The 27600-nt window shown below is 37.8% G+C and overlaps 2 protein-coding genes across 4 annotated transcripts; one reads left to right on the plus strand and one right to left on the minus strand.

Annotated features, from left to right (window-relative positions):
- The first annotated feature begins 40 nt into the window (after window positions 1-40).
- alphaCOP (Coat Protein (coatomer) alpha) lies at window positions 41-16654 on the plus strand. Its single transcript, XM_053763510.1, has 22 exons — window positions 41-351; window positions 554-670; window positions 869-1105; window positions 1632-1769; window positions 2570-2733; window positions 3294-3431; window positions 3980-4063; window positions 4838-5027; window positions 5606-5758; window positions 5939-6159; window positions 7084-7221; window positions 7466-7569; window positions 7981-8147; window positions 9452-9649; window positions 10288-10469; window positions 11293-11428; window positions 12346-12454; window positions 13201-13324; window positions 13786-13961; window positions 14712-14927; window positions 15567-15790; window positions 16332-16654. Exons 1-22 carry the CDS (start codon window positions 124-126, stop codon window positions 16569-16571), a joined length of 3684 nt encoding a protein of 1227 aa, XP_053619485.1. The 5' UTR covers window positions 41-123; the 3' UTR covers window positions 16572-16654.
- On the minus strand, window positions 16647-27600 carry LOC128680398 (facilitated trehalose transporter Tret1-like). 3 transcript variants are annotated; one of them, XM_053763512.2, is made up of 11 exons: window positions 27480-27600; window positions 23699-23851; window positions 22476-22678; window positions 21860-22046; window positions 21547-21711; window positions 20854-20990; window positions 20208-20300; window positions 18908-19019; window positions 18235-18349; window positions 17578-17730; window positions 16647-16808 (listed from the first exon to the last, which is right to left on the minus strand). In XM_053763512.2, exons 2-11 carry the CDS (start codon window positions 23823-23825, stop codon window positions 16775-16777), a joined length of 1326 nt encoding a protein of 441 aa, XP_053619487.1. In that variant the 5' UTR covers window positions 23826-23851; window positions 27480-27600; the 3' UTR covers window positions 16647-16774. The 3 variants fall into 3 exon arrangements, with proteins under 3 accessions (XP_053619487.1, XP_053619486.1, XP_053619488.1); XM_053763511.1 differs by lacking the exon at window positions 27480-27600 and adding an exon at window positions 24122-24420; XM_053763513.2 differs by lacking the exons at window positions 23699-23851; window positions 27480-27600 and adding an exon at window positions 23113-23347.

The raw sequence follows: 27600 nt of genomic DNA on the forward strand, positions 1-27600 counted from the left end.
TAACTGACGTAAAACGTGTCACGTCAGCCGGTAATATTTGTCAATTTGACATTTCAATTGATTGCATTTTGTAGCCTATGTTTTAACAAGAATTTCTTTAAAATTGTAGAATAATTGGTGGAAATGTTGACTAAGTTCGAGACAAAATCGGCTCGGGTGAAGGGTATATCCTTTCACGCCAAACGGCCATGGGTATTAGCGAGTTTGCACAATGGAGTGATACAGCTATGGGATTACCGTATGTGTACTTTGCTGGAGAAGTTTGATGAACATGACGGGCCTGTACGTGGCATTTGCTTCCACATCCAACAACCCCTCTTCGTCTCTGGAGGTGATGACTATAAAATTAAGGTGAGGTGGTTTATTTCTAGATTATCAATGTAAGTTATTTCCTCATGTTTGTGTTTTTGAAAATGTTTAGGAATAATTCAATTTTGATTGAGGTATTGATGAAATCGTGAACATATTCAACTTTATTTTATAAACATTTTATTTGAATGCAAAAGCTCTTATCGATAAAACCATATTTAATCTATAAGTTATAATTTTTCAGGTTTGGAACTACAAACAAAGACGATGCCTGTTTACTCTGCTTGGCCACTTGGATTATATACGAACAACATTCTTCCATCATGAATACCCATGGATCTTAAGTGCTTCCGATGATCAGGTATTTTTTTTTTCAATATTTTAGTGAGTTACTACATACCTCTCTAGTAGAATCTGTTGATGTAAATATATAATATATTAGGTTACTGTTGATGCTTAGAAAAATAAAAGACAATTTTGATCCAAATAACATATTGCATTCTACCTTAAAAAAAAATGTTATTAATTATAAACAAATAAATTATCTTTATTTTTACAGACCATTAGAATATGGAACTGGCAATCCCGCCAATGCATCAGTGTGCTCACCGGCCACAACCACTATGTCATGTGTGCTCAGTTCCATCCCTCGGAAGATCTGCTTGTGTCAGCTTCTTTGGACCAGTCCGTGCGGGTTTGGGACTTCTCCGGGTTGAGGAAGAAGAGTGTGGCACCGGGGCCCAGTGGCTTGGCTGAGCATTTGAGGAATCCACAGGCCACAGACTTGTTTGGACAGGTATTGATAAAAATTATTTTTTTGTAAAAAATATATATCTGGGTTTGATCGTGCAGGCAGCCAGTTGTATATCACAGCTGAACTTTCAAAATTTAAAGTTTATTTGTCACAATTACCATGGGCTTTGTGGTGTTATAGCCTAAAATGAAACCTAGAAAATTGAACCTGTGAGGGACAATAACACACAATTATTTCTAGTAAACTTAGTTTCAAGTAAATTCTTGACATCAAGAGATGAGATTCATTTTTATACTATTTCTAGTTAGATAACTGCCAATGTACTTAGTTGAAAATCGAGAATTTGAATTTGAAAAAGTGAGTAAAGGACAATAGTGTAAAATATTTTTTGTGTAAGAAATTTTACTAAAATAAATAAAGCCTGATTTTCTACAATATTAATGGCACGAAAGTAGTTTTTTAAATTATAATTGAATCAAAAATTTCACACTTGTTTTCGTTTTCGCGCCGTAAGTGTCGTGATGAAAATTACGCGTATGTCGAGCCTACATAAGATAATTCAATTTAGGCTGATGCAGTCGTGAAGCATGTGTTGGAGGGACACGATCGCGGAGTCAACTGGGCCTCGTTCCACCCTTCCCTGCCGCTCATTGTGTCTGCCGCTGACGACAGACAGGTCAAACTGTGGAGGATGAATGATGCCAAGGTAATACCAAAATGCCTTATCATAATAATCATTCCTAGAGCTTTTCGACCGTTCTGCCGCGGCTGCGCTGTCATTACAGCTTTTTAAATTTTAACAAAGTCAAGAATCAATTTTACTACCCAACCTTCTTGTATAATTAATCTGTAGTAGGTGTAATGTCAATACCAATCATTAATTTTGGATACGATTAAGGAAATTGACGGATCGTAATGACAGCGCGCCCGCAGCGGTCGAAACGCTCTGACTCTGAGAACCACCGCATATGTTAGTTTTAAGTATTTCAACATATTTAATTTTATATTTTACCATGTCTTTTTTTACATTGATTATATATTGTGTGAAAGTTAATTTTATTAATTATCGATTACCATGCATGTAAGTTACTAAGTCACTAGACTTCAAGAATCTATTTGTAATTAAGTAGAATTAACAAATACTATTCCACAGTAGACCTATCCATTAGAGAAGAAGGATATCTACTAGGGATAGATTTGAAAGAAGAAACCTATTTCATATTTCTAATCTATCCTTTATATATATTTATAATTGTATTTATAATATACAATTATATTAATATAGAAATAATAATTTGTAGAAAGATTTACTCCTGCAAAATGGCTATTATTTACATAAAATGAATGAAATATACACACTCCATCATATAACCTCTTCCTTTTTGGGAAGTCAGTAAGATGTTGCGAGTGTACTGCTTAAATCTATCCTAAACCTTCGTCTTAAAATTCGACACCAGTGTTACCAATAACACTCGATAAGAAAAAATAAAAATTGAAATGTTTCAGGCGTGGGAGGTAGACGCGTGCCGTGGCCACTACAACAACGTGTCGTGCGTTTTGTTCCACGCGCGACACGAGCTGATCCTGTCCAACAGCGAGGACAAGTCCATCCGCGTGTGGGACATGACTAAGCGGGTCTGTCTGCACACCTTCCGCAGGGAGACTGAGAGGTGACCACTTCACTACATAGTATAAAACAAAGTCGCTATCGCTGTTGTCTGTCCGTATGCTATATCTTTTAAAATTACGGTTGGATTATCCAACACAAAGTAATGAATCATATCAATATACATATTTTGCTAACATCAACGATGTTTTTGTCTTCCTTTCCCTGAGGGAAATACGTATTTTGAAAAATTGCGGATTTTTTTTTCATAATGTGCTTATTTATGGTGACTTCTTTCTTCAAATAAATGTTATCTTTCTATTCAAATTCTTTCTAGGAGATATTTGTGTGTTTACGTTTCTCCGTGTATTAATAGCTTATGCCCGCGGCTTCGGCCGCGTGATTTTCTCTTCAGCAAAATATATCAACTCTTTAATTAATCCCGTTTCTTCATACAAATTGTGAACCCCGTAGGAGATGAATTTTGAAAAATCCTTAGTGCACCCCTATATCGCATAAAGAGCCTAAATACCTTAATTTGAAGTTTCTAGACCCAGCGGTTTGGGCTGTGCGTTGATATGTCAGTTAGTCATTCAATGTCTTCTTTTATTTTTTAATTATTAGGTATTGGGTGCTGACGTCGCACCCCACGCTGAACCTGTTCGCGGCGGGGCACGACGCCGGCATGATCCTGTTCAAGCTGCACCGCGAGAGGCCCGCCTACGCTGTGCACAACAACCTGCTGTTCTACATACAGGACAGGTATCATCATACTTACATATTATAAAACAAAATCTTACCCGAGCGAAACCGGGACGGGCCGCTGGTAACATTTAACTACAGGTACACTTGTACAGTCTGTCTATAAAGAATTGAAAACGGTTTTTTAACGAACTACTATATTTGGCATTGCTAAACCTATTAACTACAGGTACATTTGTACAGTCTGTCTATAAAGAATTGAAAACGGTTTTTTAACGAACTACTATATTTGGCATTGCTAAACCAATGAGATAGATTGGACAAGTTGATAGGTAAAAACATTATTGCCAATGAGTGTTTACGTCCGGTCGTAAATCACTGCCGAATCAACATTTTATATTCATTTTTAAGCGTCCCAGTCGTCGCGTCACAGCCGAGAATGAAATGAGAGTACGCTTAGATTAAAGAGAGAAAGAGACAGAGATACCGGGTAATATGTCCTAAGTGACTCCTGGGACGCAATTGTCTGTATATTTTGGCAAAATTTGTCATTAATCCATATTGAGATCCAAACCAAAACTTGTATTAATGAGACAATATTGTTACAGACAACTCCGCAAACTGGACATGTCTACGAACCGCGACTCCCCGGTAATGCAGATCAAGGGAAATTCCCGCCACCAACCTTACAGGTAGGATGATGTTGTGATATTTTAATGATGTTGATTTTTTTGATATCACGTTGAAAATGCCGGCTATTGGTATGTCGGCTTTATGTCCATTTCACTTGCGTGTGTTGTTGGAGTAAACTAGAATAAAAAATAAATAAAATGTTATTAGGAAGGTATTGGAAATAATAACGACCAGGATATATGTATATAGCATAATAATTTGATAATTATGAATATTTATTTATATTATAGGTGTGAAGGTTTAATTTCTGAATAAAAGTTTTGATTTTAGAACATTCATTCACAAAAGTATTTTTCCAAAAAATCTCTATCAAGATTTACATTTTCCTATAAAATTTAAAGTTCGTTCTATTAACCGTTGAGAAGTGTCCTCGTTGAGAACCGACACTGGGTGCACCATCAGGTCAAGTTTATCAGCTCCATTATCAAACACTAGTTACCATCTAATATCAAAGTACTAGAATTGAATGAGCCCAAACTAAGTGGGGTTACGTTGTTTATTTACGGAGCTCCTATGGTCAAACAGAGTTCAGAGGGCTTAGTGCGGGTTTGCATTTCACTTCTCACCATCGAGTCGAATCGAAGTGAGACGCAGCCAACCCTATCACAGTCCGCCATTGTGACGCAACGACAACCACATCGCAACGTGATCGGTTTTGAGCTTGTGAGAAATTATAATTATAATTTCTGAATAAATGATTTGGTTTTATTTGAGACGTAAATAGCGAAGTCGCACTACGCGGCCAGCCGTTTCCATTCGCACTACGCTTGCAGCATGTCGCTGAACCACGCGGAGTGGTGCGTGCTGGTGACGTGGCGCGCGGGCGAGAGCTGCTCGTACGAGCTGTACAGCGCGCGCGAGGCGGGTGTGAGTGAGGCGGCTGCGGAGCCTGCGCGCGGCGCCGCCGTCAGCGCCGTCTGGGTCGCCAGGAACCGCTTCGCCGCGCTCGAGAAGAACAACCAGGTACCACGGTCTCACTCTGCTACTGTGCTCGCGCTAAAGTGTAGGTAGTAGCTATTCGTTTTAAAAATAAAATATATTTCAATCCGTATTTGACGGACAAGAGGAAAAAATTGATGTCAGGGCAGTGGACGTGGGGCATCCGTTCGTACTATGTTTGTGAAGTGAATTATCTTAACAGTAAAGACTTTTTCTGATCTATCCGATTGTTTCTCCAACAAACCTACCATAGAGTCAGATTTACTCATTGCGGGATATAATGAATAATTAAAAAATATATAAAAATAAAAAGCCTGATTATTTCTAAGTTTAAAATTTCATTACCTAATATCTAAAAATGTTATAGGTATGTTAGGTTGTATATCTAACTCAACGGTAAGTTGTTTGGCTAGCTCAATCTGTGTAGTTTGTGAATAATTTGTAAATATTGAAATAAATATATATATTAGGATATATAAATGTATTTATTTCAATATTTACAAATTAGTAGCGTATGTCCCCTTTCTTCTTATGTATTTCTGAGCGAAACGGAAGATATGACGAAGTTTCTAGATTACATTACCTAACAAACTTCCTTACAGTTGGTGATCAAAAACCTAAAGAACGAAGTGTCGAAGAAGATCTCCACTCCGCAATGCGAAGAGATTATGTACGCGGGCACTGGAATGCTGTTGCTCAGAGAACCGGACTGTGTGCAACTCCTTGATGTGCAGCAGAAGAGGACCATTGCCCAGGCGAGTATTTTGAGATAAATTATAGCCTATAGCAATCTTGGATGATGTACCTTATTAATGGTGAAAGAATTTTAAAAATCGGTTCGATAGTTTCGGAGATTACCCGCCTCAAACATACAAACTCACAAACGCTTACCTCTTTATAATAATAGTATAGATAAATAGTATATTTTGCTATAGGTGAAAGTAGCGAAATGCCGCTACGCCGTGTGGAACTCGGACATGTCTCTGGTGGCATTGTTGGGCAAGCACACGGTGACGCTGTGCACCAAGAAGCTGGAGCAGCTGTGCAGCATCACAGAGGGCGCCAGGGTCAAGTCCGGGGCGTTCGACGACTCCACCCCCCAGCCCGTGTTCATATACACCACGGCGAACCACATCAAGTACTGCTGCAAGGACGGGTGAGACGGTTTTTTATATTAGCAGTGTCCGCGACTACGTCCGCGGTAAATAAGAGATGTTATACCTAATTTGATCCTGTGTCAAATTCCATCGGAATCGGTCAAGTGGCTCTAGCGGCCTCCCGCGTCGTCATCGCGCTTTCTGTCCAAGTCGAAGTTTGAATTCTCTATACAACTTCGGGTGATAAACTTCTTGACGTAAAACTAAGTCTACTACCCTGCAAATCTATGTCAAGTTTCATCAAAATCGGCAGTTTTGATTTCGCTATATGTTTATTAGACATAATGAAATCTTTGTAATGTTTCCTAGCATTTTTTTTATACTTCTTGACAAAGGCAATGAAACATGTCCGGGAAATTGAAATTTATTGCACAGGCCATCACATAAAGAGAAATATTGAAAATAGTGTTCGAATTTTGAATATTTTCCCGCAATGACGTTTATGCTAATCCCGCCAATAATAGTTCGATTTATTTTAATATATTTTCATCGCGATATGCAGTTTCGTGTACATTTAAAGTTCACCATTTTTGTATAGTTTTTATTACATTAAACAGATACAATATCACGACTTCATTGTATCTATTTAATGTAGGTACCTAATTGTAAAAGAGTAGGCATTAAGCAAAGGCAAGGCAATAAGCTGCGAAACTTAAAAGAAAAAAAAATTCACCGACTAATCGACATTTTTGCTCCATGAAAAATCATTCGTGAATAAAATATATATTTATTGAATAATGGGTAGCTTCTGCAGCTGATGAGTTGCGCGAAAGTTTTATGATCAATTCACTTTATCAAGTACTGTGTTATATACTATGTATGTATATAGTATCGTCGAGTTTGTAAACCATAGGTAAGTCCGAATTTGCTTTGCGGCTAACGCAATCTGTCTGATTTGTTTCTATATATTTATTTTTTACCAGTGACTACGGTATAATTCGAACCTTGGACGTTCCGGTTTACGCGGTGAAAGTGTTGGCCAGTGAGACCGCAGCCAGGGTGGTCTGTCTCGACCGGGAGTGCAGGCCTAAGGTGCTCAACATCGACCCTACTGAATATAGGTAAGTTATCTAGTAATATCTTTTTATTTTCTCTTTATTTTGGCATTAAACTGTACAAATATAAATATAATTACTAGACTAGACTAATATTTACACATAAAAATGCTAATAAATATAAGGCTGCATGCCCTGATTTAAGTATACTAGTGTAATATTCATAAAACATTATTTTTATATAAAATTAATGATTTTCTATATTGCGCCAATTGATTATTCTGTAACACATTAAAATATGCATTTTTAGGTTCAAATTGGCGTTGGTGACCCGTCAGTACGACCAAGTGCTCCACATGGTGAGGACGGCCAAACTTGTGGGACAGAGCATCATTGCTTACTTGCAAGATAAAGGTAATTTTTATATTTATATACTCTTCATTCTTCATTCACTCTCTTGCTGATAAAGTATCTGATAGTTTATATGTAACATATCAAACAGATAGAGTTAAAAATTGCGTTTCAAAAGTTTATCTGCAGATTATTAGAAAGTGGTGAAAAATACTCGAAGCAGTAATAGCATTATCGTGATTTATTATTTACTAGCTGCGTCCCGGGGCATCGCATCCGTAGGAATTTCGGGAAAAAAACCCTATGTATTATTACAGGTTATATATTCTAAGCGCTTATCAAAATTTCATAACAATCCATTCAGTAGATTATGTGAAGTGACAAACATTCACACATACACCTTCACTAACTTTCGCATTTATAACATTAGTAGGATCTTAAGGTAGTAATAAAAAACTATAATTTTTGTCTCAGGCTACCCAGAGGTAGCGCTCCACTTCGTAAAAGACCCCCGCACTCGCCTGTCGCTGGCGCTGCAGTGCGGCAACATCGAGGTGGCGCTGGAAGCCGCCAAGAGCTTGGACGAGACCGATGCTTGGGACCAGCTGGCGCAGGCGGCGCTGGCTACCGGCAACCATCAGGTATCATGGGGACATTTCAGATCTATATCTGAAGGCGTATGGTGCAACTTTTTTATAGCATAGGAAGCTGGTGGTAAGCAAACACCATAATGGACGAGTAAAATAATGCTCTTGAATCAAACAAACAATGCACTTTAAGTAATGCTCAAACAAACAAAACCTATTTGGGAACATTTGGGAACGCCCAAAAAATATAAAAAATATGTGAAAAGCATCCTAAGTTCGCCATGCCACAATGCCACACAACGGTGAGGAAGTCTTCCGAACCCTGAATCTATTGGAGAAAAGAGCAGAAAATAATAAATATATTAAGACAAATCACACAGATTGAGCTGTAAGTTCGAGACCCGAAGTAAGTTCGAGAGTTGTGTTATGGGATACTAACTCAACGATGCTATATTTTATAACAAATATATATATATTGATAAACATCCAAGACCCGGATAATCGAAAAAAAATCGGAAGACGAGACCATCTAATTGTAGAGAAATCGAGAGGCGCAGGCGGCTTAGCCATTGGGAACTACAACGTAAGTTGGGGACAATTGTATTGCTAGTCACATGGTGTAACTGTTTTTTCAGTATTTTAGGCAAACGAGTATCATGGTAAACTGTCATGTGCATGGCCGCCAGCAACTCGTGGCGGCGACTATCCTACCACAAGCACAACGCCGCGTAATCAAAGCTGTCGATACACTGAAGCAATTAATGGTTCGCGTAATCTCGTAATTTCAATCAATATGGAGCAAAATATTATCTAACTAAAGAGTTGGTCCGGATTGTAATGATAACTAAGGTGACCATTTTTTGTTTCAGCGTCACTTATTGGTAGGTAAACATTTGTTTTCGCAACACGGAAAAGATACGAAATTTAATTTTTAATTTATTCTATCTCGTCACAACACGCGAGGACAAGCAATTGGATTCGCCGCTTTGGGTAAGAGCAGGTCAATGACCAGAGCGAATATAGACGTTCTTATTGTGGTCATGATTCGTTCGATCGATCGGACAAAGGAAGTCGGACCACGTGGCCAGAGCGTTTATTATTAATAGTGCCAGGGTCTCATTCGACCGTGTCGCCTTCTAGTGAGAGAGGAAAAAGTTGCCTTCCTATTAATTTGAGTGTCTTCGCGGTTTCTTGTTAAGCGTATCCGCTAGGTAACCTAAAAGAAATTATAACTCTCATTATATATTTTTTATTTAACCATTAGATTACGTGTCCCACTGCTGGGCAAAGGTCTCCCCTTTACTTTTCCACCAGTCTGGGCCATTATGTTCTAAAAATGTATAATTTTCTTATAACAGATCGTAGAGATGTGCTACCAACGCACGAAGAACTTCGACAAGCTGTCGTTCCTGTACCTCATCACCGGCAATCTGGAGAAACTGCGCAAGATGATGAAGATCGCCGAGATAAGGAAGGATGTGTCTGCGCAGTTCCAAGGGGCGTTGCTGTTGGGAGATATCAAGGAGAGGATTCGCCTCCTGACCAATGCTGGACAGGTGATCTCACTAATATTATAAAGGCGAAAGTTTGTATGTTTGTTACTTTTTCACGCTCAAACGACTGGGCCTTTGTTGAGTGAGATAGCTGATATCTTGGATGCACATAGTTTACTTTTTATGCTGAAAGTACGCGATTCCCGTATAATTTGGTCAAGTCTGACCGTCAATGGCGCTTTATAAAGTAAATGGCGCTACTGGACATAAAGTGAATCTATTTAAAATAATTACGCGGGTTATAGCTAGTAAAACAATATAGTTTCTTATGTCACTTGACATAACACAATATGCTTTTATTTAGGTAGGTACTTAAGTTGGTACACGATCCCGACATGTGTTTTTTTAAATTGAAATTCACATTTTAATAACCGCACATCAGACATTAATAGTTACGTGGTTTTAATTTACGTTGTGTACTCAAGAAAATAAATAAATTTGTTTAGTCTATACTAATATTATGAAGAGAACAGATTAGTATTTTTGTTTGTAATAAATAAACTCAAAAATACTGGACCGAATTTGATGAAAACTAACACAGAGACATACGCCATATAAAGTAACATACGACACTTTTTTTAATATTATGATATTATTCGAAGCCGGATGGGCTTTTAAGTCTAGAAAATATTGTTTCACAGCTATCCCTCGCGTACCTAACAGCCATCAACCATAAACAAGACGAAGACGCAGAGAAACTAAGAGAATCGTTGGAAGCGGCCGGCCTCGCTATACCGGAAGCGAGCGGCGCGACGGAAGTACTGCGGCCGCCATTGCCGGTACAGCGTGCGCAGGGGAACTGGCCTTTGTTGGCTGTTTCCAAGTATGTTTTTTTTTTTAATTTCTTTATTTAAGTTACAATATTTTTACATGATTACATAATATAGGTTTAAACGTGGCATGGCGAGTTACTACTCTTTACAATTTTATAAATTTAATATAAGTAATAGTTTTAAGCATTAATTTGCATTTGCTGCAACTGCTGCAACTGCTGCTTTCTTAATGATTACAATTAGAACATGTTATATTAATAGTTGCGATTAGAATGGTCGACTCGATTTTCTCAGCAATATGTGCTATGTTATGTGTATTGTCACCCTTATTTATACCCAGCATTCAAATTATTCAATACGAATTCTAATTGTCATTTACGACCACAATTGATTTGGTTCAGAAAAGTTCATAATTACTTTAAAATAAATCTATGCCTCCATCAGCTGAGAATGACGTCATCGCACAATAATATACGCACACATCTGTTCCACAACTTGTGGGAAAAGGAAGGGGAGGCATTTACCCAGCAGTGGGACACAACGATAGGCTGACAATAAGCCTAGGAGAATACACATTCTATAAAAAAATAAATATAATAAATAAATATGTATGGACATATCACACATATTGTGTTGGCCCCAAAGTAAGTTCGAGACTTGTGTTATGGGATACTAACTCAACGATGCTATATTTTATAATATATAGATAAACATCCTAGACCCGGGTCAATCTGAAAAAGTTCATTTTCCGTGTTGACCTGACCGGGGATCGAACCTGGGACCTCCAGTGTAGCAGTCTAGCGTGATGACCATTAGGCCACGGAGGGTCGTCAAATGTCTTCTATAAGAATAAAAAACTTACTTTAATTTCAGGAGTTTCTTCGAAGTGGCTGGCAACGCGCGCGCGGCTGATTCAGCTGTTGGCGTCGCGTCTGCGATCGTCGATGACGAGCCTCTGGAGGCTGGCGGCGCCTGGGGCAATGACGATGACCCGCTGGCTGAGGATGGGGTATGTATTGGTCAATACACATCGAATAAAAACGTAGTTAGAAAAGTACAATACAATACAAATATATTAATGACATCTTTGCAGATGTCATTGACTTAATTGCTTAAGTGACGTTATTTGAAACAATGAATAGCACATATTTAAAAACAATCAAAAATGTTTAATAATTTAACTGTCTTCCTATCTGTATATTGCGAAATGAGAGAAGTATACCAGGGTCTCTTGCTGGTGTAGTGGACCAGACCAAACATGTTTTTATTTATTCATAAGTTCACAAAACAGCAAGTTAAGTAGGTACATGCACATAAAATATATGAAAATTACATAGTATCTACGAATATATACGAATACTAATGTATATACTACGAATATACAAACTGACCAACAATATGTGTACATAACATGTACATAAATTTTGCTCACATCAAACACACATACAAAGTGAAAACAACACAAATAAACATATAATCACTAACACTATTAAGTTATTTTTTCCGAAATAAAATTGATTTGATTTGTATACAGAAAATTAAAACTTTATAGACACAAAACGAACTCGCAGCGATCTCTTCCAGTCACCATCAGTATTGGTATTTGTTTTCATGTTTCATGTAACGTTAGTTAATCCTAATTTTATCAATAACCCTTAATAATGGAAATTATACGAAAAAAATAATGTTAGTAACTGTTTATTTTTCACCTTTCACGCTTTAATTACTCAACCAATTTTCCTTAAATTTTGCTTATGTAGAATAGAAACAAGGCCATAAGACACACTTTACTAACCTTCTACCCTGTTCAGTTCTCCGGGCACTTTCAAATTCACGGGGACGAAGACGCGAACAAACTCAAGTTGGATATAGATATAAAAGTGATAAGAATCGTCGAATAGAAATATATAAGTAGTTTCTTCGTAGGAGGAAGGTGAAGCTCCCGCGGTAGACCCTGAGGACGCGTGCGAGGACGGCGGCTGGGACGTCGGCGACGACGACCTCGACTTGCCCGAGGAGCTGGCGCCAGTTTCTGGTGAGATATGTTGTGAACATTCATCCTCTCCCACTAACTAAACTTCAGAAAAGACACACATTTAATTAATGGTACATATTATAAAACGAAGTCCTCTGCCGCCTTTGTCTGTCTGTTCACGATAAAACTCAAAAACTACTGCACGGATTTTTATGCGGTTTTCACCAATAGATAATTTCCTGAGGAAGGTTTAATAATCTATTATGTTTTTACTCGAGCGAAGCCGGAACGGGCCGCTAGTTATACATATAAAAAAACTACTATGAGAGTTCACTCTCACTAACCAAAGTTTAGAAAAGACACACATGTAATTTAAATTAAACATAAACTAAAATTACCGGACGGTTTTTCGTACGGTTTTCAGTAATAGATAGTGTGTTCTTGTGTGTGGTTTTGATAAGAATCGTAAATTTATTAATATTATAAAGGTGACTAAATAATATCATAATAGTGCTTTATAAAGTAGATGGTCTATTTACTATACAAAAAATAAAAATTCTTTTTTTTTAATAATTACAAAACGAACGATAGGGTGTGTAGCTAGCTAGTATTCAAAACTAATTATGTATGTTAAAATATATATATATACATACATACGGAGTCGGGTAGTAAATAACAGTTGGACGTATTACATTGAATTTTTTTTAAATTAGTTTTTTTTTTTAATTTAAGTATCAATAATAAATTTAAATTTATGTTAAAAAAAAGTGATTTTAATTAAATGAAATTGAACAATATATTGTCAGCGGACATGGACAGCGGCGGCGACACGCAGTACTTCGCGGCGCCGACGCGCGGCGCACACGCGGCTGCGGCGCTGCGCACGGCGCACGATCACGTCGCCACGGGACAGTTTGAGATCGCTTTCAGGTTTGTATCCCTTCATTTCGCACGGGTACAGTTATTTTTCCGGGATGAAAGGATGATATGTGTGAAAAATTTATTTAACAAGCAAACAAACTTATTTTCGCAATTATATTAGTTAAGTTCGTATAATATGACAGATATATATAATAGAACAGCGTCATAAAATTAGCTCAGAACAACTTATGAAATACAATTTTTAACGCTATGTGTTCGATATATATATAGACTATCATCAAGCGGTGAAACAGGCCTTAAATGTTTCTCAATAAGTGCATTTAAAAATGTTTTTTTCCACAGTCACGTGCATTGTGAACTAAAATAAAAATATACATTTATTTTCTCCAATAAGCGCAAAGATTTATATAGAAAATAATTTCAATGCCCAATCTCCCTGGTATTTTTTTTATCGATCTATGACATACGTCCTTACATACAATGGTGTCCTCCAAATGTCAATTCCACAGACTGCTGAACGAGCAAGTGGGCATAGTGAATTTTGAGCCGTACCTAGAAACCTTCATGTGTATGTTCGCGAGCGCGCGCGCCAGCTTCGGCGCGCTGGCGTCGCTGCCGCCGCTGTGGGCGCGTCTGCACCGCAACTGGAAGGAGGCCAGCGGGAAACATCTACTGCCTGTTGTCAGTGAGTCATCCTAATCGTTCATTCCTTTAATATCAATGATCTATTGGTAGTACTTAACCTTCTTATAGCTACCGATTATAAATAAATAAAATAAAATAAATAAATAAATATATAGGGACAAGTGACACAGATTGAGCCAGCCCCAAAGTAAGTTCAGGACTTGTGTTATGGGATACTAACTCAACGATACAATATTCTATAACGTATACATATACAGATGAACATTCAAGACCCAGGTCAATCTGAAAAATATCATTTTTTAATGTTGACCTGATTCGAACCTGGGACCTCCAGTGTAGCAGTCCGGCATGATGACCATTAGGCCACGGCGTTCGTCATTATAATAACCAATATAACGTAAATATATTGTATTCGCGGCTGTGACTATTTGGTGAGGTATCTGGTGGAAATCTCACGCCTCAAACCGTAGATCGACATAGCGCTATAGTGCGACTGTATCATAATGTTTTATTTTTTTTCTATATATATATATATGTGTGTGTGTGTGTGTGTGTGTGCAATGTGGCAGCTAAGAAATATCTATTCTCGGCAATTTCCTCCCTTGAGAATTCTCGTAAATTTCCAAGACAAATTGTGATCGGAAACACAGGTACGATCTTAAGAAAATCCTCGCGAATTCCCGAGAATATTTCCTGATCGTATCCGTGCATTCTCGAAAATTTTGAGGACGGCACGTCATTAATTATAGGGGTAAATTGGGAAATATTCAAACAATATTTTTATTTCTAGCTGCAAAACTGAACGACCTCGTGATACAACTGCAGCAGTGTTACCAACTGACGACCGCCGGGAAATTCACCGAAGCCATTGAGAAACTTCAGCGTATCGTGCAAACCGTTCCTTTATTGAATGTCGAGGCTAAGACCGAGTTGACTGAAGCCCAGCAACTGCTGAATATATGCCGAGAATACCTGCTCGGGTTGCAGATGGAGACTGCCAGGAAAGGTGATCTATTTTTATAGTTTCTCGTCATTTCTCAAATGAGTTATTCATTGAAAAACTGTGAGAAATGGTTGGAGTATCGACTGTGGTCAAAGTAATGAAGCTGTAACTGTTAAATATATGGCGAGAGTATCTGCTGTTCAATCTGGATAGTTTATAGTTTCTCGACATTTCTCAATTTATACTAGGTGAGAAATTGTAAGAACTACAAATCTGTTGAATATATGTAAAGAGTAATTTGCTGTGGGGTGGCGACTGATAGGAAAGGTAATTTCGTTTCTTATAATAGTTTCTCAACTAGTTGAAAGATTGTGAGAAACGATGTTCGCGGGGACCAAGACAGAGATAACAAATAGAAACTGCTGGGAAAACGAGAGTTTTGTAGTAAATGTCTTACTTTATATACATAGTGAGAAATTCACCGAAGCCATAGAGAAGCTACAGTCAGAAAGGTAATTTATTTTTATAGTTTCTCGTAATTTCTCAACATGTACTAAGTGAAAAATGGAGACAAACAGTTTAAATCTGGACACAATAATTAAGCTAACCAACTGTTCTGATTCGGCTGTAATTAAAAGACCGGCCGCCTTTGTTAGTTGAATAGTTGAAAATAGAACTCATCAATATTTTTTCTCAATGCAGCAATGCCCAAAAACACCCTGGACGAGCAGAAGCGCACGTGCGAAATGGCCGCATACTTCACCCACTGCAAACTGCAGCCGGTCCACCAAATACTGACTTTACGGACGGCACTGAACATGTTCTACAAGTTGAGGAACTTCAGAACTGCGGCCTCGTTTGCGCGCAGACTCTTGGAGTTAGGCCCGAGGCCTGAGGTCGCTCAACAAGCCAGGAAGATTCTACAGGTATTTATAATAATAATAAATTCATTTATTCAGATTTCGTCAATTTTGTTATAGTCTCGTAGGTTTCTTCCTCAGCCATATAGGGAATTAATATAAGTTTAGACGTTTTCAAAATCATTATGTTCTCGGAGCCATAAAGCCAAAAAAAGCCCGTTTTCCTATTTTACAAGCTTTAATTTAGTTTCCACCCGATGTTGTTTTGTCCTGTAATCAAATCTTGTGTGTTGCAACTTTCGTCTACTTCCGCTTGTCCTATAAAGTGGAAATTTTCCATGTCGCTTCAGTTTTCATGATAATGCATTATTATAATACGCATGACCTGATGGTGCACATAGGATCGTCTCCCTACAAGGGAACTCTTAACGGTTTGCAGCACGGATTTGATTTTTTGTGCTTGCTTAGGCGCTAAACGCTACAAGATCTAACGACAATAAAAGCTTGTGGCAAAAGTTACATATTTGTAAAACACTTGATAATTTGTCATATTAAAAAAATATTATACAAATAATATATACAAATAAAATAAAAATATTCTCTCCAGGCGTGCGAAAAGACACTAACAGACGAACACCAACTCCTATACGACGAGCACAATCCGTTCAACATCTGCGGCATCAGCTACAAGCCCATATATCGAGGGAAGCCGGAGGAAAAATGCTCACTTTGCAGCGCCAGCTTCATGCCCGAACACAAAGGAAAGTTGTGTACCGTATGCGGGGTTGCCGAAATTGGTAAAGACGTCCTCGGGCTCCGGATTTGTCCCTTACAGTTCCAGAGATAGTACGAGGACGACAAGTATAGGGCAATGCTGCATTATATTATGGACTATTATAAGGTTAGAAAGTAAATAAATGTATACTTCGATGTTATTGTTTTATTATTTTTAATATATTATTGAATTGTGCTTAAATTAATTACGATGTAATAAATTAAGTAATGATAATATTATGTAAATTAAGTATTATAAAAAGTATAAATATAGGATTATACGTCGTCAGCAGATTTTTCTTCTTTAGACCTGTAACAATATTTTGGTTAATAGTTTTTATTTCCTTACGGATTTTAGTAAAAAAGAAAAATTTTTAAGTTTGTTGTCTGCTTAGTACTAAAAAATAATAACAGAAAAACGTGAAAATATATATATACTAAATAAATTATTGATTTTTAATCATGATTAGATGAAACCTGCATTTCATTCAGTTGTTTTTTGCGCGGTGTGCCATGAACAGGAATCAATATTTTGGCCTCTTGGCTTCGTATTATTGTAATTAACTTTATGCTTACTTATGAAAACTTTAAAAACAAACATTAATTTTATACACGGATGTCCGTGAGAAAAAGATCTCCTTGATTTTTTTCTAGAATGCTCTCAGATTTGATCTTAAGGCAGATTAATGTAGTTTTTACACTGTCTCACTGTTATTTGGAAAAATTGGAGTTCAAACACGTCCGCTTTATTGTATTACAGCGAGTCCCGTTCCTCAGTCATCCACTGATACAGCACAATGCGGCTCCATTGTTTTATATAGATTTTGACAGTGACATGCGTTGACGTACGTCGATACATATAATTTCAACCGAAGTCAACGTTACGGAGAACGACGGAAAGCAACGTAGCAATGGGGCCTTGGTCTTGGTAGTACTAATGACAAAGTCAGGGGCAGAGAATCAGAGGAGCAGGCTAATGTTAGGTGGGTAGACCCCCCACAGTATATGTTCTTAGCGATGCGGGCTCAGTATCTATAGCTTCATACAAATACATAAAAAAACTGACTTTAAGTACGTACCTATTGTTGAGCAAGTCCTGAATCTCATCGAAGGTCTTGCCCTTGGTCTCCGGCAGCAAAGTAGCGGAGAATATAAACCCGATGCCGCAGCACACAGCTAGTATCCAGAACGCCGTGTATATGCCGTACGACGCTGCTACGTCGCGGAAGAATCTATAAAATTATCAGTATTACTACAAAACGTTGTCTTGCTAAATATATCGCGTCCTCTTTATTTTGAGATATCAAGTGATTAAGGGCTCGACACCTGGTACAATAACGCCACCACCATCATGGTTTATTAGCGATCGAAGGTCCCCATATCCCATAGATGAGCAAAAAGAAAAAATACATAATGCCATATCCCCAAAGTCCGTTTTTGAGCTATTTGTCCGACATTTTAAAGTTTTATAATTTATGTACATAACTTCAATGTAAATATAAAAGTAGAAAACTAAGTACAACCGTATTAGGTAATTATTTCCACAAAAACTTCCAATGAGCCTTTGTTGAAAAATACCTACGTATAAATATTGCAGTTTTTCAGGGAACTTGCAGTATTGTATTGTTTCAAAAAACTTGCAGTAGCCGTGGCCGTCAAACGTCTGGTAATATTCGTGAGTTTAAAGCGTGAATGTGTTTAGAAAATACTAGGCATTTGTGCATTTGTGTTGTTACCTGGTCCAGATGAATCCCGCCAGCCAGCACATAAACGAGCAGATCCCGCTGGCGAGACACTTGGTCTTCACCGGGAACATCTCCGCCACCAAGATCCACGGCACAGGACCCACGCCTATACAACAGTTAATGATATTTATATAAAAAATAAAACTTTTGTTTATTTATTCAGAAAAAAAAAGAGATTTCTAAATACAACAACATAAAAGGCGTGTTTTTCCGCCCTTGAACCACTCCATCCATATCCTCCCGATGATGTCGTACGAATCCACTAAGGAACACATATCTTAGGCAGCTGATGAGGGTTGACTCGACATCCATCCGGCAGGCGGCCTGTTGTAAAATCACAACTAAATCTTACAGTTTTGAAGATTCAACTGTGATAAGCCGGTTGCCTGACGTTTGTCGTCAACTATCCTCGGGAATGTCATCTCGAACGCCACCATATGAAGATATTCTAGGACGAGACCTCACGCCGACGAAATAATTGCGTTGTTATCAGAGCTAAATCGCTATATGGGTATCAAAGATTACCTAGCCGTGTAGGTAAGGGAAAGTTCTGATATGATTTTAGCTTCGTGATTCGGACGGTCATATTCTCATCAAACTATACATAAAACGTTAATGTTATTTAACAGGTTTAATAAAAAGATATGAAGATAAATCTACCAACCCAGAGTGAAGAGAATCATGTAGATGATGAGACATAGCAGCGGTATGAAGGCGACGGAAGACAGGTCGTACTTGAAGTATGAGTCCAGCAGAGCGTACACGCCTATAAGAAACTTTAAACAGAATATAGATTATTTATTATTTAGATAATTTATAAAGTAATTAATTCATTTAGCGGCCATGCATGCGGCATGCGGCCCACTTGATGGGAAGTGATCACCGCAGCCTGTGGACGCTGCAACTCCAGGCGCGTACACGCGTTGCCGACCCTAAATTAATCTTTTACGCCCTTTTTAAACAAACTCCATGTTGTAGTCTGACAAGGGGGCATGATTATCTCTAGAGAGCTTATTCTACAACTTAGAGTACGTGATCTTAGAGTTCTTTACGTATCAATAAAATCAAAATTTCAGCGAAACAGTTCGTGAAAACATAACTATAATGTTTTAGCCCTTCGCTTGGGTCGTCTTGGTAGATGTTTATGATCTTGTTTGAATAATAATAAGGTACTTAGATTATAAAAAACATCCTAGGACACTTACATAGGTACTTTACCTTTCATTACGACACTACTTCCATATGAATAATGCCAAAAAATTAGAAAATTTAGATTGATAAGAAGTGAATTGAAAGAACTGATACAATAGATTTTTTGTGATCCTTCATGTACTAGGGTTGTGACAAAACAATTGTTAAAACAATCGTAAGGTCACGCCGATTTAGAATGAACAGAGTTCATGGCTATGTTGACCAACCTTGACCATGATTACGCATTGAAATGAAGAAAGCGATTTTGTTTTTGTTTTGATGACATTCTTATTAAAAGGTGGAGATTGTTTGAGTTATACTGAATTTGTTTGCTATAAAATATATGACCAGGTACACATACCTACTTAGTTATAGTTATGTATTAGTACCCAACTTCAGTCCTACGGGGTACCGCTAACAAGTCATTTAAATGATTGGAAGACTAAAAGAAATCACAAGTAAAATATGACGCTAAATACGAGAAGGATCTTTTTGGATGCATACCTTTTACTTATTTCTAAAACTTATATATTTCTACAAATTAGATATAATATGTAAGTATACCTTCAGGTCATACAGAGAGGAGGTCTATAAATTTTCGGGTATAAATTGTCCAAATAACAGTGAATAGTACATAAAAATCAATTGAGTACCTAAAGCTTAGAAACAGATAGACGCGGATGTTTATGCTCCAATCAAATAGGTATGCAAATCTTACGCTTCATGCTGCAATTGACATATAGATAGCTAAAACTGATGTTGGGAGGTCTTACCAAGAATATGGTGAGGCCAAGTGAAGTGGTCCACATGAGCAGTTTCCTCCCGAGTTTGTCCACCACCAGTGGCGTCACGCAACTGGTCACTACCTGGAGGACATGTAATGAATATTGACCATTCGCTCTCTCTTATCCTTGCAAGTTTTTGGTTTTATTCACGGCTGCATGTGACGCCCCAATATCCAACTCTTTAAATTTTGAAGATTCGTCCGAGTTTTTTTGGCTTGTCTGATGTCATCGCTCTTCGGGATTGCTGTTGTCATCTATATTAGCTGTCAAGGCTGTTCTTATCTCTTAGTCGGCTAATATTACGACGACACAGGAGGAAATTTAGTGGTTCACATGCCAATGACAAAACCTATAGAAAACAACGGATTGGCACGACGCAACGTAGCAATGGGGGGTCTTTAGTCGTTTCGCACCACAAGCGATTCGAACCACGGTGTGAATTGCCCAAGAGGCTATCGGGCATTGTTCGAAGGCCCACCCTTTAGACTAACTAACATTTACAATCCGGTACTACTAGTTATGATATGACTGCCTAACTGCATTATGATTTAACACAGAACTTAATCGAGATAAGTTATGTAATGATTATTTACAAAACTAATGAGCATCTACTTATAACACTGAAGTTTCAGACCTGAACGACTCCCATGATGATGGTGCCATCAGAAGCAGAGATGCTGGTGCCGACTTTGGCGAGGAGCTCCTCCATGTAGAACAACAGCACGTCGATGCCCGACAGTTGGAGGAGCATCGCCAGGAACACGCAGATACCTGAATAGGTATACATTTATTTTCTTACTTGACCCGAAAAATTCTTACGTTTTTATACAGAGTAGTGTCACCTACTTAAAAAAATCCTATCGGCTATCAGGCTTATTTACGAAATACTACGGGAATCTCGTGTTTTCGAAAAAAACCATATGCGTTAAAAGGCCCATGTCCCAGCCGTTGAAGAAACACACATTTTCTCAAACTTTCGCCTTTATATTAGTGGAATATAGATTTATGAGTAGATAAAATTCCACTGTGATGGTATCACTGCTAGTTCTACTAATCAAAGCATTGATATGTAGAGAATAGCAGATGTGTCATCATGACGATAGTTTCCCATGCCATATACAGGTTGGCTGCCCTGGATAGGACTATTTCATCCACGCGTTAATGTGACACGAGGTCACGAAAGTACATAGCCTTGGCAGCTGATATAATACCATATTCAAAGATGTCAGGCAGGCGGTTCTTAAATCACAGCCACACGCTGACCCCAAGCTTCGAGACATCACAGCGTCAACACAGTCGGATACACCCTAAGATGAGGTAGACTTACCCAATGCCTTCACATTGCCCCTGGAGGCCCACAGGTCCTGTATCCTGGGCTCCTCCTGGAACTCCCTGGTGACCAGTGCCTGCAGACCTTCCAGTTCAGGTTGCACGGCTTCCTTGCTAGATCCACGTAACTTTTGAAGAACTGCTGATGCTTCGTCGTGACGGCCTGGAAGAGAAATACATATTTAATTTCACCTTTTTTTAAGTGTTCCAAAAATGTGTTGAGTGTCAGGATTACTATTTCAGCTCCTGTGGTTTTTTGTTCAGTGGTCCTATCAATTTTGTCCTACCTACCTCATAGTCACATACCGCACCTTTGAAAACCAGGAAGAACGGCGTCTCAGGTATGAACCAGGTGCAAGGTAGGTAGAACAAGGACAGAATACCACCGGCGGCTGTCAGGCCCCAGTAAGAAGTGAACGGTCCGATGGCGTAGGCCAGGAGGAAGCCCACATTGATGAAGAGGAGGAAAAGGGCGCTCAGGGAGCCGCGGATCTTGTCCTGGGAACAAAGGAATAGAAATGCTTTACATAATTTCAACCATAAAGACTGCACCAACCAATTTACACTATTGAACTGACTTGACTCATGGCACACTTGACGAGAGTAAGCGATTATGACAAAGACTTGACGCATAGAAACAAAAATTGACTTGACTAAATACTAAAAATTTGTTGAATAAGTTATTATGAAATAAATACATAAATAATTATATTTAGCGGTTAAAAAACGCTTGACCAATTATCACCAGAGGAATTAGGAACCGACCTACTACTACCCACATAGATGAAACTTCTTAGATCTTTCCAAGATAAGCAAAAAGTAGGACCATCTAATCCAGTCTATCGACATAGGTAGTTTTCTTTAGGTATCATTTGGCACGCATACATACTCTTCGAAGACATACCTCTAAAAGCTTAAGTGCTTTACCTCAGCGATCTCTCCGATGTAAATGGGTACGGTCGCGAACAGCATGCCCGTGGCGCACCCCCACAGAAGCCTGGCCACGTACAGTGTGCCCAGGTCCGTGGCCACCCCAGCCAGAAGCCAACCCAGGAGCAGCGGCAGGTTGGTGCTCATGATGATCCAGCGACGACCCACGTATTTCGACAGGGGCACTGTTATGAGAGGACCTGTGGACGCAAGGTTGTTTATTTATTTAATACACCATACATACATGTTTTTATGATTTAGGTAGTTAATTACAAGCCTCCTGCTGCGTATGATGAAGATTTTTATTATGATTTTTGATTTGACTGGTTTCCTGGATAGAATTCTCACTGTTCTGAGCGTTTTCCTGATTGATTCCCCAGCCGTTAAACGTCGGAGCCCCGACCTTTCCTACTCTTATTTCTCCACTTCACGATATATCCATAGATGTCAGGCCTTTGGCACAGGTATGTATACCTCTAGGTAAGTACTTCTTGACGACATCAGACAGACAAATAGAAATATAGCTAACTGATCATCATACCTACTGCATGTATTTATCATCATGTTATTATTTCTATTGCATATTTACGATGTAAGTAGGTGGCGAATGTTCCACCACTAAACATGTACTTACACAGCAACAATATCTATAGTACTTCATTCGCAAGATCACAAGGTAAACGTGTGAGTCAAAACAACTCTTTTTTTTGCTTCACATCTGATTTTCCGTGATCGATACTTAAGTACCAAGTTAAGTAATGATTTTAACCCTGAAACGAATTGTATCATTCCAGAAGTCATTATAGATTATTTTGATCGAGAAACCAATTACACTGAACACTAATTTGTTTCTATTTTTATCTTTTTGCATCAGTGCCTTTTTATTGGAAAAAAATCAACTAATGGACAGTATAAATTACGATATCTTATTTAACGACTTCAACGCAAAAAAAATATTGAGTAAATAAAATCAGAGAAGGATTAGAACAGAAGTAAAGATGTTGTGTCGTGGATATAATAATAGAACACAAAGAAAGTATTTAACGTGTCAGCGTGCGATCGCTCCCAAGGTGTAATGAGGAATGGTGTCCATGTCCACTGTTAGTACAGCGGTTACCGGTTCGGGCCACAAATTGGTTCGTAACCCCCGCGCTCGCGCATCTATAGCAGGCGTCGTTAGGACGTGAGTAACAATCACTGATCTATCGAAATGACCTCACCAAAAAGCCCCCCCAGCACGAGTAGAGAGCCGATCCAGGACTCCTCCTGAAGCGTGGGTTCCCGCGGGAGGGGGGAGTTCTCCCCCCTGAGTTGAGGCAGAACGGGGGACGTCCAGCCCATCGCCATGCCCGTGCACAGGCTGCCGTAGCTTGCTGTGGGAGAAACATGTTCATTATAACTATTTTCATTAAAACAAACAAGAAAAAATATATAAACAGTCTTATGGTTACTGGCTATTTAATTTAACTATATATAAATAGCTATAGTATGTCCCACTGCACTATGCAAATGCCTACTTTTTTCTTTTTTTCACCCACTTCCTGTCAAATGCCCTTATTGGTTGGTATGGTTATCCATAAGGTTTACTACCTATTTATTTATTTGTGAAAATAATAATGTAGGTGCCTTAAGTTCTGACTTACCCAAAGATGCTGCTAAGTATTGCTGCCATTTGAACGTTAATAGGAAATTCCTGAACGGAAGGAACATCACACTACCTTAGTTCATTAATTTATCAATGACGAAACAAAAATGACACATGTGAACAAATTAGTTATTAAAACTCATAAATGAAATTTTACAGCTAATGAATCTAAAAAATATTCAACCATTTATTTGAAAATAAAAAAATGGAAACAATTTATTTTTTATTCGAATTATATTCTAGCCAGAGTAGACGTGCTAGCGGCTAGTCGTTGCAATAATTTATGGCCAGTAACAACTATGTTTAAAGACCATGATTTTCCCTTCACACATTTTTTTTTCTAAAACGGCAAAAACATTAATTGATTGTCAAGTGATAGGTTCAATTAACGCGTCTCTCTGAAAGGTCGAATGTGAAAAACGAAGGACATTTTAAATTCAGTGTTCAATTAGAAATTTCTTTACCTGCAACCTATAATTAACGACTGCATAAAAAGCTATGTTTTGTGTTTTTCTATTTCACTTTTTATTTAGAAAGAAAATACCGAGTAATATACTGACAAACATTGCACAGGCGACGCTACTGGCCTGAGATAGCTGAAATGTGGTATCTATATGGATTCCTTGGGGATTGCATGGGAGTAAATAGTATTCTTATTATTTTTTTTGATCATTAATTTCAAAATAATTCAACTTTATGTTGTTGTTTACGATTGTTTAAGAAGAAGGGGTTCTTCTTTGCCGAGTGGACGCCGAGAACCCCCCCAAAACCCACCAAGAGAAAAGAATGCGTTCAAGTTCAATGTTTATAACCATATCTGTTTCTCGTATACGGTTAAAAGTACTTGATGTTTATAACTTATGCATTTGAGCTACTGTGATTGTTTGCGGAAACAGATTTGTGCGTCGTCGTGTCTTATAAAATTATATTCTTCTATTAATCACGCACGAGCTTGTTGTATAAATACCTACGTGGCCTTGTGAATTTCAATGACTTGTTCCTGTCTATGGCAATATCGATATTAATCTGCTAGTACTATACGTATCTATATATGTAAGTATTCACGTGTATTTGTGTTACATAAATATGTTAATATACATATTACAATTATAACTTGTCATATATTCACATTCCATCCAATCCAAGTTCTTTTGTTTAGAGAAATCTTTTTTCTTTCATTTGTTCTCAGTCCAAAAATGTTCTTTCGTCTCTGAATCTTTTGACTGGTGTAAAGACTCAAGCTTTAAGTCCATATTTTTTTTAATATTACAATGAAATAATATCAATATAATTTTTTTGCAAGTATTTTTTAAATAGCGTAGGTATAATGGTACAAATGTGCAAATGTAGTTACTAGACACAAAGCGGGATGAAGCCGAAGTCGAGCGCTATAATAATGCTGAGTAAAAATGTTGAATGCACGCTTGAAATCGACAGTGTTTCCGTAAAATGTCGAATAAATTACTAGTGCCAATAATTTTCATTAAGTAATTATGGAATAGGTAAAAGTTATTTTCTGTTATAATATGATTAGAGGTAATATGGACAAAATGCTATCTTTCAATAATATAAATCGTTAAATTATGAAAAACCAAAACGAAACAAGAACATAAAAAAGCAATCTAATTAAACACTGGCTGGAAAACTCGAGCAAATAAAAAAAGAAAAATCATTTAAAGATGGCGTCGTGGCGCGGGAAATACTCCCGCCATAATATTTTGAACCACGCTCGGCGGGCTAATTGGATTCCTGTTACAATAAACGTCAGCGGTGCAGGGTGAAAAAATTCACCCTCTTCAGTTGGGTATAATGCGATAAAAATGTTGGGGATGGTTTTCCGGAACGCGTCGGTGAAATAACTGAGAGGATTTTCCTTTTTTGGTTTCAGCTTGGCGAGTAGAGGTTAATTAAATGTTTAGGTTAGTTAGGTTATTAAAAGAAACAAAACTATGGGGTATGGCTCTAATTTGGTGTTATTGGTATCAACTGGATTATGGCTACATGTATACATTCAACGAACTCAGACACAACGAAGTATATAGCCGGTTCATAATGTGTAAGTACTTTGTATCAATGCAAGGAAAAACCATCAATAACTCCAATTCGCTACGTTACTAATTCATAGTAGTAGTACCTACTTATGTATTATTGATAGGTAAGTATTTCAATCAAAGTATACTAGATGGCGGAATAACCTTCGAAATAGTTTCAAAGAGCGCGACCCCATTGTCTTGACGGAGAAAGGATGTGTCTACGCACGTCATATGAAATCTATAGAAAACTACGGAACCGCATTGTGCTACGACGATGCAACGTAGCAATGGGTACATACTTTTAGCTGTTAAATGTAACTTACTTTACTTTTCGACATAGTGATCGTTACTTGGACCCTTGGACCTATCTGACTATATTCTTCTCACTTATTAAAATTTATCGACTTTACCAAGAATGATTAATAGAAACATATGTTTGACAAATCGGTATGTATCGGTAGCGATATCCAATTAAATGGAATTAACGTAAAGAAACCGTATAAATAGAAAGAGGATGCCTGCATTTCTATTTTTCAATGGACTCAAACGAAACACCACAAACGGCGCAATCAAAATGTTGTAACGATTTCCGGCTGCCATTTTCTTTTTTTCCCGCCACCTCTAGCCAGCGATCTCGCTTCGTTCTCTTTTTGTCATCTGTATCAAAGCCGTATGTTTAAAAAAATAAAACGAGCTATGTTGTGAGAGCATTCACTAATTGATGGTTCGGTATCGAGATTCGTCGCGGTGCATTCATTTAAAGGAATCGATTTAGAAAAACTCGATGTATCGAATCGATTCGCGCGGTTGTCGAGCGATCTGTTTGGCTGTCAACAGATGGCGATCTGTGGGACTGGAATCTCGACGAGTTGTAATTAGTTGTTTGAACATGTGGTGATGAGGTTGCCTCAATCTCGCGTTTTTATTGACTTTTAATTTGTTAGGATTAGGTATTGTGTATTATGATTGTTGTATTCTATAATTAGGAACAATTCTTGCCGTAAATTAAGTACCTACCTAGGTACTAATACGACCCCAAAGCATCTTTTAAATGTTCCTATTTTAAAATTCCATTCCAAATTCCATTTTAAAGTTGTCATTTTAAAATTACTTGCAATTCAGTTAGAAAATTAATAAAAAATCAGTTTTTACAAAAAATAATCTAAATAATTTTCAGTAAAACGATTAAAAACGCATGGTAACGAATGAAGAAGATACTTTTTGGTATTTTTTTAAACTCTTCAAGTTCCCAAGACGCGGATTCCGCATGTTCTCAATTCTCAAACCACTCTCATTACATAATTATAAAAAGAAATTCCTTACAATTTCACGATTATAAACTGTCACTCACAGCAAAAACCAGCATGACAAGTCAATTATGAACAGTTAATCCGTTTGGAGATCTATTTCTGAGTACAATTCTAAATAACAGATAGCTTTTTGA

This window comes from Plodia interpunctella, chromosome 24 (assembly GCF_027563975.2).
Source record: "Plodia interpunctella isolate USDA-ARS_2022_Savannah chromosome 24, ilPloInte3.2, whole genome shotgun sequence".
Taxonomy (NCBI): Eukaryota; Metazoa; Arthropoda; class Insecta; order Lepidoptera; family Pyralidae; genus Plodia; species Plodia interpunctella.

Excerpts from the sequence above, each read along its gene's own strand:
- LOC128680398 (XM_053763511.1), bottom strand. The coding sequence starts at position 24,188 with ATGTTCCTTCCGTTCAGGAATTTCCTATTAACGTTCAAATGGCAGCAA. Across the intron at positions 22,047-22,475 it reads ACATCGGAGAGATCGCTGAG|GACAAGATCCGCGGCTCCCT; the intron begins GTAAAGCACTTA and ends CTTTGTTCCCAG. Across the intron at positions 16,809-17,577 it reads CAGGACTTGCTCAACAATAG|GTCTAAAGAAGAAAAATCTG; the intron begins GTACGTACTTAA and ends ATATTGTTACAG.
- alphaCOP (XM_053763510.1), top strand. The coding sequence starts at position 124 with ATGTTGACTAAGTTCGAGACAAAATCGGCTCGGGTGAAGGGTATATCC. Across the intron at positions 671-868 it reads TAAGTGCTTCCGATGATCAG|ACCATTAGAATATGGAACTG; the intron begins GTATTTTTTTTT and ends TTATTTTTACAG. Across the intron at positions 15,791-16,331 it reads AAGCCAGGAAGATTCTACAG|GCGTGCGAAAAGACACTAAC; the intron begins GTATTTATAATA and ends TATTCTCTCCAG.